At 48.7% G+C, this 20,153-nt stretch overlaps 1 protein-coding gene across 1 annotated transcript; it reads right to left on the bottom strand.

The window, feature by feature from the left end:
• Positions 1-1,469: 1,469 nt before the first annotated feature.
• MSL1 (MSL complex subunit 1) lies at positions 1,470-18,809 on the bottom strand. The gene is made up of 9 exons (XM_049779918.1): positions 17,949-18,809; positions 15,141-15,361; positions 11,156-11,538; positions 9,204-9,251; positions 8,661-8,725; positions 7,455-7,522; positions 5,897-6,021; positions 5,486-5,558; positions 1,470-2,257 (listed from the first exon to the last, which is right to left on the bottom strand). Exons 1-9 carry the CDS (start codon positions 18,807-18,809, stop codon positions 2,167-2,169), a joined length of 1,935 nt encoding a protein of 644 aa, XP_049635875.1. The 3' UTR covers positions 1,470-2,166.
• Positions 18,810-20,153: the final 1,344 nt, after the last annotated feature.

Genomic DNA, 20,153 nt, shown 5'->3' with positions numbered 1-20,153 from the left:
ATGTGGGGGAAAATATTAGACTGCCTTCTCCCCACCTTAACTGTGATCTTATTCTTGAAACTCCACTTATCTGCTCTCTATACTCCTTTTCAACAAACCTCAACACACCCAAATCAAGGAGAATTGAACTAAAAGAAAAAAAATTTTTTAAGAGGTCTTACATAGAGAGAATCCAAAAAATGGAATCAATTTAAGTCTGGTCAGATAGCACCTCATGTATCCCTCTTAGTGTAGCTCAAGTTCAGAATCTGGGGAGTTCCCTGGTTAGGGCACAAGCACAAAGGTTAGGTTCATAACCAGATCAGGAGTCCAGCAAATGCTGAAAAAATATCAAGGAACTGTGAGGAATCAAAGAACAAAGTAAAGAGACATTGGATCTTTTTCTTCTTGGGCACACTGTAAAGGAGTATAACACAGGTCAGGGTAGAAAAGTCAAACAGCCTGCCAAATTAAGATGAAGAACAAAGGAAATCTGGCCCAGTTTTTCTAGAAATCTCCTTCCTCTCCTTAAGGTGTGAGATGAGAGCCCCTAGTGGAATAAGTCCTATTTCTTTCTACATACCCTTGCTGCAGTGAAGTCACAGCAGGTTCCCTTGAGGAGAGTCTACTCTCCTAAGCAGATGGAGATACACATGATAACCCATACACACACACACACACACACACACACACACACACGCGTGCACGCTCACATACACACATACACACATGGAGAAATAAGAGCAGCAAGATTATCCAAGTATACTACATGTGCTGCCAGAATAATTCCTTTCAAAGACAAACCCAGGGAGCAACGATCAACATCTCACAAAAAGCTTCAGCAGTGGGAGGCCCCTGAGGAACATTTCTTTTCTTCCCACAATGGTGTCCGTTCTCTCATGCTCCATCGATGGGCCGGCCACACACCCTACATACCTTGGCTTCTCCTCTAAAAGTGCTAATAACTGGGGACATACTCTCTTCAAGGATAAAAGCCCCTACCTTCTAGGAGATTAAGCCCCTACTTGTTTTCACACAATAGTCCTGAAGACTAAGAAAGGCAATTCCTATATATTTAAGACCAGAGGCCTTGGCTCTATTTTCCTTCCAGATAGTTAAGGGATCTTACACTGAGACCAAAGTGGCCTGGAGTGCTGTCCTGAAACTTTTTAAAGAAAATGGAGAAAAGGGAGACCAAGATGATAAACATACAAATCTGTTTACAAAGTGAATGGAGAAGCTCGTTAGGTACATCTATTTGTTTGAAGATGTAGGTATCTGCCAGCCAAAAGAAGCACTTATTTCCACATATACCCCCTCCCCCCACCCTCCCCCCCAAATCTCTATCCCATCACCAAGAGCTCAGCTCAAAGGATAAAGCCTGACTAAGGGATACTTGAAAAGTGATGTGACACAATGACATCTGTACAGGTTCTGGCATGCCATCCCCAAATGCCAACTGCTTTCATTTAGAGCCCAAACTATCTCCATTCTCTTTTACAACAATTTTATTTTTTGAGGGGGTGGAGGAATAAATTGTTACCCATTAACTAAGAAAATAAGCATCACCAAATATCCCTTTTCATATGGCCATGTCACAGAATAAATCTTGAGGAAAAAAATTTGTTTTTTTTTTTACACATAAACTCTCCAAACTGTGAAGATGACTTGTTTTATCTTGTAATTCCTCATCTGGTCCTTAAGATTGTAGTGAGGTTTTTTTTTTGTTTTTGTTTTAGGGTAAAAATCACTATACTGAAAACAATAAGGAAGGATATACCAGGGCAAGAAGAGTGCCATGTAGGCACGGCTCTAACTGTGGGGGCTGCTTTGTCTTCCCCAAGATTAAATGAAGAGAGCCCTTGTACCCCTTTAACAAAGGCAAATGTATAGAAGCAAACCCCAATGCTTCCATACCTGCCCATCCTATAAACTGAGTTTGGGAGTTCATTTCCCCAAAAAGAAAAAGAAATCCCAACACCCTCCATAATTCACAATTATCCCAATAAAAGAGTTTTTGTGAAATCAAGAGTGATGCAAACAAAACCAAGATCAGGGCGTATGGAAGGGCATTTATCAGTGAACGGTAACATACATAAGGACATTGGTCACATAAACAGGTCTCTGCCATTCTCTGGGAATGGCAAGCTACAACTATCTGAAGATAGATGGTTCTTGTCAACACAGTTATTTCCTACACGTCCGGTGTGGTGTTTGCTTTTTCTGGATCTCCAACCTACATCGGCTACGTTCATCCAACCAGGGCAACTCAAAATTCCTGTCAAAAGAAAAAAATTAATTTGTACCATTCCATTTTGGAATTTGTCATAACCAAACTGGTACATATAATTCCTTTCTATTTGTTTTTGTTTTTGTTTTTCGGTCATACCCTGCAGTGCTCAGGGGTTACTCCTGGCTCTATGCTCAGAAATCACTCCTGGCAGGCTCAGGCGACCATATGGGATGCCGAGATTCGAACCACATCCTTCTGCGTCTAAGGCAAATACCTTACCGCTGTGCTATCTCTCCAGCCCCTAATTCCTTTCTTTTAGTCACAAGGTTCCTTAGTCTCTCAAATTGCCTTAAAAAATCGTTAACTTGGGCCCGGAGAGATAGCACAGCGGCATTTGCCTTGAAAGCAGCTGATCCAGGACCAAAGGTGGTTGGTTCGAATCCCGGTGTCCCATATGGTCCCCTGTGCCTGCCAGGAGCTATTTCTGAGCAGACAGCCAGGAATAACCCCTGAGCACCGCCGGGTGTGGCCCAAAAACCAAAAAAAAAAAAAACAAAAAAAACACGTTAACTTTGGGCTCGGAGAGATAGCACAGCGGTGTTTGCCTTGCAAGCAGCCAATCCAGGACGAAAGGTGATTGGTTCGAATCCCAGTGTCCCATATGGTCCCCCGTGCCTACCAGGAGCTATTTCTGAGCAGACAGCCAGGAGTAACCCCTGAGCATCACTGGGTGTGGCCCAAAAACTGAAAAAAAAAAAAAAAAATCGTTAACTTTGGGAGCCAGAAAGATAGCATGGAGGTAAAGTGTTTGCCTTGCATGCAGAAGAATGGTGGTTCGAATCCTGGCATCTCATATGGTCCCGCATGCCTGCCAGGGGCAATTTCTGAGTGTAGAGCCAGGAGTAACCCCTGAGCACTGCAAGGTATGACCCCCCCCCCCCAAAAAAAATTCGTTAACTTCAAAAAAATGAAGGAAGGGCCAGAGTAATAGTACAGCAGGTAGGACATTTTCCATGCGTACAGTAGGCCCAAATTAAATTCTGGTATCCCATAAGGTACCCTAAATTCATCAGGAGTAATACCTGAGTGCAGAGTCAGTAGTAAACCATCAACAGACTGGCATAGCCACACACAATCCCCCCCATGACACAATAAAAGAATTTTTAAGATTAAAAAGATTCAGTGTGGGGCCGGCGAGGTGGCGCTAGAGGGTAAGGTGTCTGCCTTGCAAGCGCTAACAGAGGAAGGACCGCAGTTCGATCCCCGGCATCCCATACGGTCCCCCCCAAGCCAGGGGCGATTTCTGAGCACTTAGCCAGGAGTAACTCCTGAGCATCAAAAGGGTGTGGCCCCCCCAAAAAAAAAGAAAAAAAAAATACTGTTCCTCATTCCTCAGTTCTGACTTTTAAGTCCCAAAGTTAGAGTGATTTTTTTTGCCTCAAAACCAATTAACAAGGTCCAAAATAATAGCACAGTTACAGCTGACCCGGGGTTCAATCCCTGACATCTCATGTGGTCCCCCGAGCCTGCTAAGAGTGATTTGAGTGCACAGCTAGGAGTAATCCAAGTTCTGCTCGGGATGACCCCAAAACCAAAAAAACAAAACAAGACAAGCAAACCAAAAACACAACAATTAACAGTGTGGGGGTTTTTTGATTGTTATTTTGGGCCACACCCAGTGATGCTCAGGGGCTACTCCTGGCTCTGTGCCCAAAAACAGCTCCTGGCTTGAGGGATCATATGGGATACCAGGGGATCGAACCATGGTCTGTCCTAGGTCAGCCGCGTGCAAGGCAAATGTCCTCCCGCTGCACCACCGCTCGGGCCCCAATAGTGTGCTTTTAAAGTAATTCTTTTCAGGGGCCAGAGCATATAGCACAGCAGTAGGGTGTTTGCCTTGCAAGCAGCCAACCCAGGATCAATGGTGGTTCGAACCCTGGCATCCCATATGGTCCCCCGTGCCTGTCAGGAGTGATTTCTGAGCAGAGAGCCAGAAGTAACCAACCCCTGAGCGCTGCCGGATGTGGCACAACCCCCCCACCCCCCAAAGAAAAGGGAATTCTTTTCAGCAAAGTTCTGCAGTCAGGAAATAATCTTGGCAGTGCTCAGGAGGCCAAATGGGATACCGGAGATTGAACCTGGATCAGTTGCAAGCAAGTCTAGAGCGCCACCCACTGCTATTGCTCCAGTCTTTAAATTACCTATTTATTTTCTTTTACTTTTTGGGCCACACTCAGAGGTGTTTGCGGGCAACTTCCAGCTTTGTGCTTAAGGGCAGAAAGAGGAGGTAGTCAGTCCAGGCAGTACTTGTTGGGCCATGTGGTGCCAAGAATTAAATCCGGGGGCCGGGCGGTGGCGCTAAAGGTAAGGTGCCTGCCTTGCCTGCGCTAGCCTTGGACGGACCGCGTGTCCCATATGGTTCCCCAAGCCAGGAGCAACTTCTGAGCACATAGCCAGGAGTAACCCCTGAGCGTTACTGGGTGTGGCCCAAAAACCAAAAAAATAAAAAATAAAAAAAAGAATTAAATCCAAGCCATCAGCATGGAAAGCTGATGCCTCAGCCTATTGAACTATCTCTAACTTTCTGAATTATTTACCTCAAGAAGAATAAAATGGGGACAGAGAGATAGCATGGAGGTAGGACATTTGTCTTGCAGGCAGAAGGACAGTGGTTCAAATCCCTTCGCGCCCCCCCTCTCAAAAAAGGAAACAAAAAACAACAATCCTAGTTTTTTTTTTTTTTTGGTTCTGTTTTTGGGTCATACCTGGCAGCGCTCAGGGGTTACTCCTGGCTCTATGCTCAAAAATCGCCCCTGGCAGGCACGGGGGACCATATGAGATGTCGGGATTCGAACCACTGTCCTTCAGCATGCAAGGCAAATACCTTACCTCCATACTATCTCTCAGGCTCCAACAATCCTAGTTTTTAATTAGAGAATCTTTTTTTTTTAGGTCACACCCAGTAGTACTCAGGGGTTCCTCCTGGCTCTATGCTCCGAAATCGCTCCTGGCAAGCTCAGGGGACCATATGGGATGCAAGGATTTGAACCACCAACCTCCTGCATGCACAGCAAACGCTTTACCTCCATGCTATCTCTCTGGCCCCTAACTAGAGAATCTTATCAATACGAAAGCTAATAGCCTTATTTCTGTCAAGGAATCATGGTTGTCCCTTAGTCACAGTTCTACCTTCTATATAGGTTCTCATGAAATCTGAAAGGGAGGTGAAGTACAGGCTAGCTGAAAAGGAAAGAGGATAAAAGCTTTACTTACTGTGGAGTTAATTTTGGTAATGGTCGTCCAAATGCTACAACAGGCAAGAAGGGGGTAATCATCAAACTTTCAACTATGGAAGAAAGCCAGATGGAACTATGTTAGTGACATATATCAGAAATGACTACCAGAAATACCTGTTCCAAATACTGTACACTCATTCGGATCATACTGTATCCCACAGTTTTGTACCCTTTCCCTCTTTTTTTTGTTTGTTTTGGGCCACACCCGGCGATGTTCAGGGGTTACTCCTGGCTGTCTGCTCAGAAATAGCTCCTGGCAGGCACGGGGGACCATATGGGACACTGGGATTCGAACCAACCACCTTTGGTCCTGGATCGGCTGCTTGCAAGGCAAACGCCGCTGTGCTATCTCTCCGGGCCCACCCTTTCCCTCTTAAACAAAACTTACCATCATCCGGCTCAGGGAAAAATGAGGTAACCTCAGGCTCAGATTCCTGAATTCCTTTCTTTTTATACATTCTGAGCTGTAGTCGCTGTAAAATTCTTTGTTCCCTGATCCTCTGAATATCCCACCTGGTTAAAAAAAAAAGCCAGACAAAACAGACCCAACATTATTGAAAACCTGCTCTATAAAAGCAATATACACAATACAGACACTATGGAGATCTTTGCCCTTGCCAATGGGGTAGGGTAGCAGAGGTGGTCAAGAGAACGGCCATTTTTGTTTGTTTACACCTATCAATTTAGACCGTGTGTTGATATCTAGAGAGTACAACTGAGAAAGAACACACATGAAGGAAAAGGGATCCAAACATCTTGACCTACAACTACTACTTTGATCAAAAACAGTAAGTCAATTAGGGAGCCCAAGAACCTTCTAGAACATAAATAAGAGGTGAGAGTCAGAACTACCATATTTTCCAGCGTATAAGACTTTTGAAAAAAAAAATTAAAAGAAAATCGGGGGTTGTCTTATATGCCGAGTATATCCCGAAAAATGTTTCAATATGCTGCTAAACGAAACAAAAAAAATCAGGCCGCAGTTTCCAAATCTCTTTCTTGGGGGCTCCCAAACAGTACTCAGGAGATCTGGGGGCCACTTCTGGCAAACCCAGCTAACCGTGTTTGTGGTTCAGTGCTAGGGTCCGAGGATGGGGTGTTGTCTGGTTCATGTAGTGGGGAAGATTAATTGATGCCACCAGGGAATTGCTAGAAAAGGTGCCTATGATAAAGGACCAATCACTGCAAGGCTGCTCGGACCTCCTCTCTAACTCAGGTAATTCAAGCAGGCTTTTTATGCATGCAAATTAGACAATGTTCTGGACCCGAATCTACACTGTCAAAAGCCTGCTCAGATTGGCCAGAGTCAGAGAGGAAGTCTATGACAGTATAACCTTTGAACCTTTTTTTCTATTTTTATTTTTATTTTTTATTTTTGGTTTTTGGGCCACACCCGGCGGTACTCAGGGGTTACTCCTGGCTGTCTGCTCAGAAATAGCTCCTGGCAGGCACGGGGGACCATAATGGACACCGGGATTCGAACCAACCACCTTTGGTCCTGGATCGGCTGCTTGCCAGACAAAGGCCGCTGTGCTATCTCTCCGGGCCCAACCTTTGAACCTTTGCTTGTTGTGATTGGCTCACTGTGGTACATACAGTTGCAGCACAGGAACTTTGTCTGATACAGCGAATATAGGCCTAAACCTATGTTTTAACTGCAAAATTGGGGGGTCGTCTTATACTTCCAGTCGTCTTATACGCCGGAATATACGGTATTATTGTTGGTTCTCAGATGAACTTTCTTTTTTTGTTTTTTGTTTCTGGCCACACCCAGTCATGCTCAGGGGTTACTCCTGGCCATGCGCTCAGAAATCGCTCCTGGCTTAGGGGACCATATGGGACTCCGTAGGATTAAACTGCGGTCCGTCCTAGGCTAGCTGCACAAGGTAGACGCCTTACTGCTTATGCTACTGCTCTAGCCCTCAGATGAACTTTTCTAGCCTTACCTTTTCCTTCTCTTCTCATCCAGCTCCAGTTTTGCATGCCGCTTTGAAAACACACTGTCATCCAGGTTCTGTGTAAAGAACAGCAGCTGATAAAAGCTATTTATCACACCATCATGTGCCATGCATATATTCACTTTCAATTTTTAGAAAAGCAAAAAACTTTCACCTCATGTTTCCACCTCTAAGTTCTATATAAATATTATGGGAATCTCTGGGTGTGAAAACCAATAAAATGCATATTCTTCCACACTACAGTACTTATGGAATTTCCACTTTTTAAAAAATAATCCATAACTTTCCAAAGTGAAAGTCGTCAAACTGAAACAAACCTCCCTCTCTCCTAACCCTTTTTATTTGTTTTTGGGCCACACGAATAGGTTTCAGGACTTAACTCCTGGCTCTGTAATCAGGAATTGCTCCTGGTGAGGCTCAGGGGACCATATAGTAGTACTGAGGATCAGACCCAGGTTGGCTATATACAAGTCAAACTTCCTATCCACTCTACTATCTCTTTGGCCCCTCCATGCCGCCATACCCTCCAAACTGTAAGGGCTAAAATAATAGCACAACAGGTAGGGTTTTTCCTTGCATGCAGTAACCAGGTTGAATCCCCAGAATCCCAGATGGTCTCCCGAACACCACCAGCAGGAATTCCTGAGTATAAGCCAGAAGTAACCTCTGAGCATTACCAGTGCAGCTCAAAAAAAAACAAAACAAACAAAAAACAGGGGCTAGAGCAAAAGCAATGGCAGGGCATCTGTCTTGCACGCAGCCGACCTGGGAGAGACATGGGTTTGATCCCCAGCATCCCATATAGTCCCCCAGCCTGCCAGGAGCAATTTCTGAGTGCAGAGCCAGGAGTAATTCCTGAGCACCACCAGGTTTGACCCAAAACCTAAAACACACACACACACACACAACAACAACAACAAACAAATCTCTCCTGGCTTGGGGGATGCCTGTAGATAGAACCGCAGTTCATCCCAGGTTAACATGTGCAAGGCAAGTGTCCTACCACTTGCGCCACCGCTTCAGCCCCCGTTTTCCATCTAAAACAAAGTCAAACTACATAATATTCTCAAGTGCCATTCTGACTTTAAAGTTCTAAATAATCCACAGAATTACAATGATATACACACAAAGTCAAGTTAGCTATACTACCATCTCTATCTTAACCCCTCCAATGAACAGTTCTCAGGTACCTACCTCCAAAAGATCTGAAGGATTTGGGTCCCTTAGCGGCTCTACTGAGTGGTCCCTCCAAGAAGGAACTGAAAAGAAAAAGAAAGAAAAAGAAAGGGAGGAGGGGGTGGAACCACCCTTAAGTCCAAGGTCACACAACCCTCCTACCATGTACTAGGAAAAGAAGTTTTCCCCAGAGAAGATGAAGTTACCAAGTGTTAGGAATCCATTCTATGACTTCACTTGAAGCCATTTTCTGTGTCCTCACTATGATAGACTCTAAAAGAACCTAAAATGCCATTGCAGTCTGCCACACACAGGATCACCAAAAAACCTAAGCCAAATGCCTGACAAATTCATATAATGGATACTAGTGCAGTTCCTGAAAAACAACTGAAATTTGTAGTCATTTTGCAGTCTAAAGTGTAATCGAATGCCAAGGAATCTCTCTCTCTCTCCTCTCTCTCTCCCACATCCAACTGATGGGAAATGTAGTTCCCAACCATCCACCAGCCCACCAGTCCCCACCCCACCCCAGGCCCAGTCAACAATTCCTATTCTACTCACCAGCCAAGACTGAAGTTTCTCCTGCAACACTTGATGGCATCAGACACCCTAAATAACGCAGGAAAGAAGAATCATCTCAGTGTAAAAAAGAAAAAAAGCCCATACCCAAAATGGAGGAAAGGATCATCACTGAAGTTCTCACTAAGAAGCCATTTTGGTTTTTTTGAGTTGTTCTTTTGAGAATTTCTCTCTGGGGAGGGGAAGAGGGAACAACAGACAAAAAGAAAAGAAAATAAGCCCACCACTTTTTTTTTTTTACACTGAGACGACTTCTTTTCTTCATTATTTAGGGTGGTTTCCCTGCAACAGTTGATGGCCAAGGATATCAAACCTTAAACTCAGAACATGGCAGGTGAGTAAAAGTTGACCCTATTTTTCAAATAACAGATCAGTGTTCTCAAAACTTACATACGTAGTCTTCTTCAACAGCTCCCTCCTCCCTCCAAACAAACTAACTTGCAGGTCCAGCCTGAACAACATGCACAAAGACTTTGGCTTCCTAAGAACAAGCCATTGAGACTTCCTCTTGAGATAGGGGCATCAAGAATAAAGATTCACACATTTATTTACAACTAAGGCTCCTCAAAGGGCTGGGATTCCCCCCAAGCAGACTCTTCTGAACAGCAATGCCAACAATCTCAGAGGTGTTTTGTTATTTTCTGTACTGGGGCAGAAAGGGTTTTCAAAAACAGCTAGTCACAAGAACAGCTCTGGACCAAGCCATTTCCCAATCCCGAATGGGAAGTTACTTCACCATTTCCCTTAAGTTGATACACAGAATTGCCATGGCAGCAAGAAGGGTAACCATTAAGGACGAACCTGTTCAACTGACTGAACCAACAAAGAACCCAAACCTAGACCAGGATCCTGGCCTAGCTAGTTTACTCACTGCGAGACCTAAATGACTTTTAAATCTATCTTAAATCTTGAGTCTATCTGTCCCATATAAATTTGTCACCAGAACAGCCAAACAAAGCCTGGAGAATACTCATCTCATTGGAATGAATACCCATCCCCAGCCTTGCTAAGGAAAGACATAGCTGTAGAAACTGGGAGCTCAGTTCTATCCAAGAAGGCTTCTCCCGCCATCACCCCAAGCACCCCGAGTGAAAGTCATAGACTAACATTACACTATTAAAGGCACATTTTAGTTACTGGTCAATGTAGGAAATAGGGAAGTTTCTGTATGGGAACCATGAAGAAAAAAAATGGAATGAAGAACAGGTCCCAATCCCCACACCCTCCCAAAGCAGCTCAGATATCCCAAGATAGTCCTTATTGTTTGAAAAATAGTTTGTAGACCATTTTATTTAAATATATGAACAACCAATGGGCTACTGCAATCCAAGTAAACTCTTCACATTTAGAACCTTTGTGAAGTATAGTAAGGTACGTAAGACTGTTGGTCTTTGGCAGATTCCCTTCCCAACCGGGACATAGAGATACAGATAAATGTTTATATAGTTAAAGAGCGGAGGCCCAGGTGAAATCTCCCACCCCAAGCTGGCTCCCAACCCAAAAATTACCATTGATTGGCCCCTGAGAACACCCAAAGACCACCCGCCCGAATTTCACACAATATAAATTGCAGAACAGTCGTGTATGGCAAAGTGTAAGTTCTATGCATTTCACAGCACAGAAAACCCTTCTTTCAGAGGGCATGCAAGTTGCCGGAGATTACACCCCCAAGTCTGGTGCTCTTGTGATGAGCAACTTACTGGCAAACACATCTCCCAGTGTTGTAAGCAGGCAAATACATTGAGCACATTTTGCTGTGATTCCATCTATTTGCAATGCCTGCACAGTGTCTGTCTCTGGCTGTTAACTTACTCATTCTTGACAGAACTCTGCTTTATTGATTGCACTTTTTTAAAAATGCCAAGGGCATTTTCACACTTGTTAGCTTGACCGCCACCACTAGGGTATAAGAGCAAGTGTTCTCTATGCCTTACTTGCTACAGTCTCCTCCTTCTTTGGAGAGGATTCCCGTAATGGTAACGGTGATGGGGGAGGCTGGTGCCAACGACACAAGTACATTTCTGTGGTGGAAAGGTACGGCAAATCTTCTATCTCACTTGAGAAGGTTTTCTCCTTGGGATGGGTGCTGGGTCCCTTCTGGGGAGTGGAGAGTCTTGGTGGGGTGTCCACTGAAGAGCGGGTTTTTTCTGGAGTTTCTTGGCTCCTCAATTCACGTTTACAAACAGTTTCAGATAAGGAACCACAAGGTTCCTCTTTAACAGGAGAGTGCTTAGGAGTTTTTGTTTTGACTTTTGAAAATTCAGGAGCCAGCTTTTTAACAGCAATCTTTCTTTCTGTACTTCCAAATGAGGATTTCCTATTAGGTGGGGGAAAAAAATGTAAGATTTATTGACTCTTGAATTAAACTATTTTATTTTATTTGGAGACAAGAAAACAAAGTAGTTCTCATGCCCCCATATTACCAGTATATAAGTACCAAGATGTTTTTGGTTCATATGTACTAATGAGCAGGAACAGAGCTCATACTTAATAGTATGTATGCCTGGGGGCCGGAGAGACAGTACATGGGTAAGGAGTTTTGCATAATAGCTGATCTGGATTCAATCCTTCATGTCTGTTGAATGAATTTCCAACCTCAAGAATCTTTTTTATTTTTTTATTTTTTTTTTTTGGTTTTTGGGCCACACCCAGCGGTGCTCAGGGGTTACTCCTGGCTGTCTGCTCAGAAATAGCTCCTGGCAGGCACGGGGGACCATATGGGACACCGGGATTCGAACCAACCACCTTTGGTCCTGGATCGGCTGCTTGCAAGGCAAACGCCGCTGTGCTATCTCTCCGGGCCCTATTTTTTTTTATTTTTTTTTATTTTTTTTTTTGGTTTTTGGGCCACACCCGTTTGACGCTCAGGGGTTACTCCTGGCTATGTGCTCAGAAATCGCCCCTGGCTTGGGGGGACCATATGGGACGCCGGGGGATCGAACCGCGGTCCATTCCTTGTAGCGCTTACAAGGCAGACACCTTATCTCCAGCGCCACCTTCCCGGCCCCCTTTTTTATTTTTTTTATTTTTTTTTTTTGGTTTTTGAGTCACACCCGGCAGCACTCGGGGTTACTCCTGGGTCTATGCTCAGAAATCGCTCCTGGCAGGCTCGGGGGACCAAATGGGATGCCAGAATTTGAATCACTGACCTTCTGCGTGAAAGGCAAACGCCTTACCTCCATGCTATCTCTCCGAACCCATGCTCAAGAATCTTGAATAGGGCTAGAGCAATAGCACAATGGGTATGGTGCTTGCCTTGCATGTGTCCAACCAGGTTCAAAACCCAGCATTCCATATGGTCCCCCAAGCTTGCCAAGAGTGATATCTTGCGTACAGAGGCAGGAGTAACCTGCACATTACCAGGTGTGGCCCAAAAACATTTGACAAAAGTCTTGAATAGGGGCCAGAGCGATAGCACAGCAGTAAGGCGTTTGCCTTGCACGAAGCCAACACTGGACGGACCCTGGTTCGAATCCCGGCATCCACTCTGGTCCCCTGAGCCTGCCAGGAGGCTCTTTGCTCAGAAGCCGCTCCTGGAAGGTTCAGGAGACCATATGGGATGTCGGGAATCAAACCCAGGTTTATCGCATGCGGTGCAAACACCCTACTGCTGTGCTATCTCTCTAGCCCCAGTAGCAACTTCTTAGCACAGAACCAGGAGTAACCCCTGAGCACCACTGGGTATGGCCCAAAAGCCAAAAAAAAAAAAAAAGTAAAAGTTAAGATCTAGGGCCAGAGGGTCCAGAGTGATATAGCACAGTGGTAGGGCTTTTGCCTTGTATGAGACTGATCCAGGACCTGGGTTCAATCAATCCCTGGTATCCCATATGGTCCCCCAAACCTGCCAGGAGTGATTTCTGTGTGTGGAGCCTGGAGTGACCCGGAGCACCGCCAAGTATGGCCCAATCCCCCCTGAAATAATCTAGGGCCAGAGATGTGGTTCATTGATAGAGCACTGCCTTCATATGTGAGGTCCTTTATTTAGTCCCACCACTGCCAAAAACAACTATAACGAAACGATAACAAAAAATTTAATCATACTTATCAAAGAGATGATTGTCTATCTCTAAGGATGTCTTATATTTTGAAAATTCAATTACCTTGGGTTTTGGCCCAAGTTATGCATGAGGCTTACTCCTAACTTTGTTCAGGGGTCATACCTGGCAATGTTCAGGACATGATCTATGCTGCTAGAATCAAATTTAGGTAGGCCATGTGCAAGTGCCTTACCCACTCTTGCCCAAGATAATTTCTCCCTTCCCCCACATTCCTAGAATGCCATTATCTTTTCTCTTTAACACCCTAAATTCTGTACATTTTAAAAGATCTTTCTCCCAGGTTACTACTGGCTCTGCACTCAGAAATCGCTCCTGGCAGGCTCAGGGGACCGTACGGGATACCAGAAATCAAACCTGGTTAGTTGCCAGGTCATCAAATGCCCTACCATTATGCTATCACTTTGGCCACAACTTTTTTTTTTTTAAATATCTACCAGTACCCTATACAATTGAACTATGGGGCCAAGTGTTAGTACAATGGATAAGGCGCTTCCCTTACAACCAGTCAACCCTGAATTGACCCCTAGTATCAAATATGGTCCCCTGAGCACCTCTAGGAGCAAATTCCTGAGTGCAGAGTCAGGAGTAAACCCTAAGTATTGCTGGGTGTGGCCCCAAAACAAGAATTTTTAATCTGAAGTTAAATGCTATAGTTTAAGAAACAAAACTGGTAATAGTTGCCCTCCCATTTCTTGGTTTTTGGGTCACACATGGCAGTACACAAGGCTTAATCAAGGTAATCCATGACCTTAGGAATTTGACCTTAGGGATTACCTACTGGTGGTGCTCAGGGGACCATATGGGGTGCAGGGAACTATATAGGGTAAAAATGCCCTAACCACTGTACCACTGTTCCAGCTCTAGTTGAAATTTTCTTTAGGACAGTTGGTTTCTGCATTCTCTAATTACTATTATAACCCAAGTATTCTTTTTTGTTTGTTTGTTTGTTTGTTTTGTTTTGGGGCCATACCTGGTGGCACTCAGGATTTGCTCCTGGCAGGCTTGGGGGACCAAATGGAATACCAGGAATCAACCTCTGGCCCGTCCCAGGTCAGCCACATGCAAAGCATACACCCTATTGCTATGTTATCTCTCTAGCCTCCCAAATGTTAATAGATTTCTTTTTTTTTTTGACGGGGGGGGGGGGGGGGGGGGGCCGGCTACATACAACAGTGCTCAGAGATCATTCTTGGCTATGCTTAGGGGAGCTAGATGAGAGATACCAGGGATCAAACCTGGATTAGCCATGTGCAAGGCTGAACCACTGAACTATATCACTGGCTCTCACAACAGATTTCTGTACAATGCACAGAATATCTCTAAGAGGGCCCGGAGAGATAGCACAGCGGCGTTTGCCTTGCAAGCAGCCGATTCAGGACCAAAGGTGGTTGGTTCGAATCCCGGTGTCCCATATGGTCCCCCGTGCCTGCCAGGAGCTATTTCTGAGCAGACAGCCAGGAGTAATTCCTGAGCACCGCAGGTGTGGCCCAAAAACCAAAAAAAAAAAAGAATATCTCTAAGAGTATTTCAGAAACAGAAGATATCCATGTATTAAAACTAAGTCCCGGGCCCGGAGAGATAGCGGTGTTTGCCTTGCAAGCAGCTGATCCAGGACCAAAGGTGGTTGGTTCGAATCCTGGTGTCCCATATGGTCCCCCGTGCCTGCCAGGAGCTATTTCTGAACAGACAGCCAGGAGTAACCCCTGAGCACTGCCGGGTGTGGCCCAAAAACAAAAAAAAATAAATAAATAAAAATAAAAAAATAAAATAAATAAAACTAATTCCCAAGTCCCTTACTCTTGGTCACTGGACACAAGTGTCCTCCTCATATCCAGAGAGCATAACAGAGAGATCAGCACACCTTTTGTGTCCCTTTCCACTCCGCCCACATGAGAAAGGCTTGGGAGGCAAAGTCTGGGAAGTTTCAAGCTCCTGCTGGCACTCCAGTTTAATTTTCTCAGAGAGCTCCGTTTCCTCTCTCTCTTCAGTTTCATAGCCCTGAAACAGCTTGTGCCTTTCCTTCTCGTTATCCTTCTTTACCAGCTGCATCCGCCTTTCCATACGTTCAATCCGAGCAACAAGCTAAAAGATAGAGTGGCAAAATAAAGGCTTAAAACAAAGTTAAAACACAAAACTTAGCCTCATTTAGGAATCAGTTTAGCTTTCTGTCTCGTTCGGTAACTAGCAACTCAACATAATTCTAATTATGCAAATCACTAATCTGAAACGTTCTCCTTAAAATAGAAAAAACAAGGTACACTGCTTAACTCTAGGGATGACCCTTAAGGAGAAAGATTATGAGTAAATGTGTAGTAGTAGTAGTAGTAGTTCAGTCTTCTGAAAGATGATCCTCTCTACTGGGAGGGGCCACATCCTGCCTTTTAAATGACACAGATTCTGCTACTGCTGCTAAACCTTGTGGCTCCAAATCAGTTTGGGAGTTTCCAGAATTAACCTTGCCTTTTTTTTTTTTTTGGAGGCCCTAAGGTTCTTCAGATTCTGCCTTCTCCATTTCTACTCCAAAACTATACACAAGAGCTAAGTCTGAACAGTACATACAGGAATAAAAAGTCACACTGTCACTAGGGATTGAATGTTATTTAAAGAGGATATGTATGTATTGGGGAGGGGGGTAATGGGTGTTGGCTGCCACCTCAACAATGAATTGGTAATTTGTAAGAATTATAATAAGAACTAGGTACCCTCAAACCACAAAGACCATGAACTATGTACACTCTTTTGCATTTAAGGTAACAGAAAAAGTTTATGCTTTATATTTAAGTATTTTTATAAGCTTTAATTTTTTTGTCCTTTTTTTCTTTTTTTCTAGCTTTAATTTTAAATAGAGGACTATATCATCATATAGAAAATGGAGATTATAATCTAAAACCACACATTTAAATGTTCTGAGAAAAAGTTCCAAAATATGGTACTTATATATCCTATAACAAGAATTTTATTTGGGCTAAACAGTAATATTAATGTTGTCTTCTTTACATCCACTCAGCTGCTTAGATTTCAGGAAAGGCAAAACAACTGGAATGAGAAAAAAATAGCTTAAGCAACACTAAGACTGCAACACACAACAGGATGAATGAACGCCAAGTTCAGGTGGACACTCTATCCTTAACTCACACCACTCTCGGTGGCTAGGAAACTCTGCAAAGAGACCGTTACCCCTAGGAGCAGAGTAGAAACCTCCCTCCACAATCAGCAGAAAGCCCCCCTGGCAACCACACTCCCATCTCATATCCTTCTGCTTTGATTTGCAGCCTTTCCAGTACTGAACCCAGGCTTGTGGGTGACATTCACTTGGTTTCTTCTCCTTCACCACCACCACCACCTCCCCCCCCCCCAAGAATATGATGTGTTGTAATTACGGCACCATCACAGCCGTGGACTGCAGTCCAGTGACTGAGCAGTGCCACCTCCATGTTGAGTAACTTCCACAAATCAACACCAGGAGATATTTTAATAAGACCTGTCCCCTGTCCGGCTCCCATTCCACCTTACAGAATGCATTCTCTCTCATGAAAGAGCCACTGCCTGATGCCATTCATTGGGGAGGCAAACAAAATGAATAGCCCTCTGCTCCCTTGTTCAGTCTTTGGCGCACACATCGCCAGAGAGACTGTGTGTTGAGAAAGAGTATGTGTGTGTTGAGATAAAGAGAGAGAGAGCTCTGCAGTCTGCACACAATTGTAGAAACCATGTTTATTTTTAGGTGGCTGGAAGGTATGCTAGCACAGTACTATCCTGCCACAGCTTTCCTGACATCTGAAGGAATACGTTTTAACTCTTTAGGGGCTCTCCGCTACTGCTGCAGGGAGAAATCCTAGAAGCCTCAAGAGTCATGCCCCTCAGAAGTACAAAGAAATAACAGATGAGTTCTCTGCTTTAAGATATTTCTAAAAAAATGGGAATTTGGGGGGGGGGGGCCAGAGGGTCTAACTTAGAACATTGAACAAACTTACTTTCTGGACTGCCTTTAACGGATCTTCCAGCCCCCAAACCACAAAGCGGCTGCTCGGTGCCTGGGTCACATCTTACAACTGAAGACAGCCAATTAAGGACTGCCCCCACATGGAAGGCGGTGGGTGATGCTCCCGGTGTCCTTTCAGACACCTGAAATCACCGCTAGCTACCTCGCTGAGAGTCCTCCCAGGTCAAGATGCTGAGGCTCCCGGCCGGGTCCAGGACGGCCTTATCAGCACCCCGTAGACCTCTCCCACTGGGCCCTCAACACAGCAGCAGGGGCCGGCTTACCCACCACCGCCGCCCCGCACACTGCCAAGTCTTTTCCCAGGGCCAAACGTCTTTCCCCGGCCCACCATTCTGGGGCTGCTGTCATCTTAAATTAACCCTTCCGCGCCCCATTTCCACCACACCACCAGCTTTCCTTTCCGTCGCCCTTTAACCCTTCCTTTTCCTCCATCCCAACGTGCCTGGGGGTGGGGTGGGGGCAACCTGGCTGGCCCAGGCCTCGCCGCCCTGGGCGACACTCGGGGACGGGCCACCTCCTGACCTTAGCCTCCAACTCGGGGTACCCCTTAAGCTCCCCCAAACACACACACACACACACTCCGCAGCCGAGCATGCGCGCAGCGAGCTCCGAGGCGGCCCCCCCCCCCCGACAGGCACCCCGAACGCCCATTAACCCGTGGCGTACCGTGTCCCGCTCCGACTTGAGCTCCTCGATCTCCTTCTCCTTGGCCTGCAGCTGCTGCTGCTGCTGCTCGATGAGGTCCAGCTGCAGCAGGAGGATCTGCTTGAGGCAGGCGGCCTGGCTGGAGGCGCCGGAGCCGACGCCGACGCCGACCCCGACCCCGCCGCCGGCCCCGAGCGGGCTCTTCCTGAGGCTCTTCCATCGGCCCTCGCTGCCCGCCAGGCTGCCGGCCGCGGCGGCGTTGGCGTTGGCGTTGGCGGCGGCGGTGGGCGCCAAGAGGGGCGGCCCGGAGAGCGCGAGCGGCGGGGGCCCGACGGCCGCCGGGTCCGAGGCGGTGGCCGCCGGGGGAGCCGCCCCGACTTGGTCGCCGACCCAGGGCGTGGGCTCCGTGGCCGCCACGAGCGAGCCCGTGTGCAGGGGCAGCACCGCCTGGTACTTGGGCCGGGGGCTGCAGCCCGCGCCGGCCGCCGCGGGCTCGCCGCCGACGCCGGCTTGCTTGGAGGCGGGCGGCGGGCAGGGCAAGGGCGCCGAGCCGCCCCAGCTCTCTTCCTGCTGCCCGGGGGCCGCCCCGGCCGGCAGCAGCAAGCCGCGGCCCTTGGCGCCGCAGCCGGCCGGGGCGGGCGCGGGCGCGGGCGCGGGGTGGCTGCCGGCCTGGTGGGCCGAGGCGGCGGGCGCGGGCGCCGCGGACGCCAGCGGGGGGCCCGGCTCCTTGAGCTTGCGGTGGCGCGGGAGGAAGTGCGCCTCGGCCGGCCCGGGCTCGTCCTCGGGCCCGCCCAGCGCCGCCGCGCGCTCGTAGTCCAGGCGCTGCTGCTCGGGGGTGCCGCCGGCCGGGGCCGCGGCCGCCTTGAACACTGCGGATCGCATGGTCGGTCGGTCGGTCGGTCGGTCGGTCGGTCGGGGCGGGCGGGGGGTCGGGCCGGCGGGGCGGGGCGGGCGCGCGGGGGGCGCGGGGGTCGCGCCGCGGGGGAAGGGAGGGCGCGGGCGGGCGAGCGGGCGCGGCTCAGCGAGGCTCAGCTAGGCGGCGCGGCCGGCTCAGCCCGCCGGGGCCCGGGCGCCATCCCGCCGGCGCGCGCTGAAGGGCAGGCCGCGGCTGCCGAGGCCCGTCGCCGGCCCATGGGGGCCTCCGCGTCCGCGTCCGCGCCCGCGCCCGCGCCCTCGCCGCCGCCGCCGGGGCCGGGGCCGGGGCAGAGGCAGGAGCAGGAGCTCGCACCCGCACCCGCCCCCGGCCGCCCCCCAGCTCATCCCCGGAGCTCGCCTCGGCGGCTCCCCGGGCCCTGGCCGTGTCGTGGCGTCGCGCCGCGCCGCGCCGCTCTCCCCACCCCGCAGCCCCCCGTCCCCGCCCCGGCCCCCCGCCCGGAGCTCGCCGCGCCTCAGCCGCCCCGCGCCTCCATCGCCGAGCCCGCTCGCTCCGAGCAAGGGGCGCCCGGGCCCGCTGCGCTCCTCGCCGCCGGCTCTGCCGCCCGCCCCCCTAGTTCGGCCGCTCCCGAGGGTCTCCTGCCCGCGGCTCGGGGCACCCCTGTCTCCACGCACACACACACACACGCCGCCCGCACACAGTCACCCCGCGCCCGCCTCGCTCAGCGTTTCCCTTTAAAAAAAAAAAAAAAGAAAAAAACGGAGCCGCTGGGAGCCGCCACTGCCGCGCCGCCGCCGCCGCCGCCCCTAGGGCGCATGCGCGGGGAGGGCGGAGGGCGGGCACGCGCGCTTACGCATGCGCGGGGCACGGGAAGGCGGCGGATGCGCGTGCGCACTCGCGCGGGGAAAAAAAAGGCGGTCGGTGGGGAGGAGGGCGCGCGCATGCGCACGCGCGCGGGGAAAGGCGGGCCCCCGGGCCGCGCGCTATTGTGAAAGGGGCTGCTGTCCCCCCCTTGAGGGCGAGGGTGAGGGTGAGGGAGAGCCCAGGAGCGGAGGGGTTGTGAAGGTGGGCTGGTCCGGAGCTGGGGGAATGCGGAGGCTTTCTTCCCGGGAGGCGGGGGGCCGGGTGGGAGCGGACGGACGGATGGACGGAGCCCCCGCGGCTCTGGGCACCCCCGGGTGCCTTGGCAACGAGGCCTGCCTGGCGCGGGGCTCTGGGCCTCGGAGGACCCGGGGGAGGGTGTCCAATTGTACCCGCGTCCGTCCCCGACACACAACACACACACACACACACTGGGTCCCCTGATACACACACACACACTGGGTCTCTTAATGCGCGCGCGCGCACACACA

This window comes from Suncus etruscus, chromosome 1 (genome assembly GCF_024139225.1).
Source record: "Suncus etruscus isolate mSunEtr1 chromosome 1, mSunEtr1.pri.cur, whole genome shotgun sequence".
In the NCBI taxonomy this organism is placed as follows: Eukaryota; Metazoa; Chordata; class Mammalia; order Eulipotyphla; family Soricidae; genus Suncus; species Suncus etruscus.
This window is presented reverse-complemented; position numbering and strand designations above follow the sequence as displayed.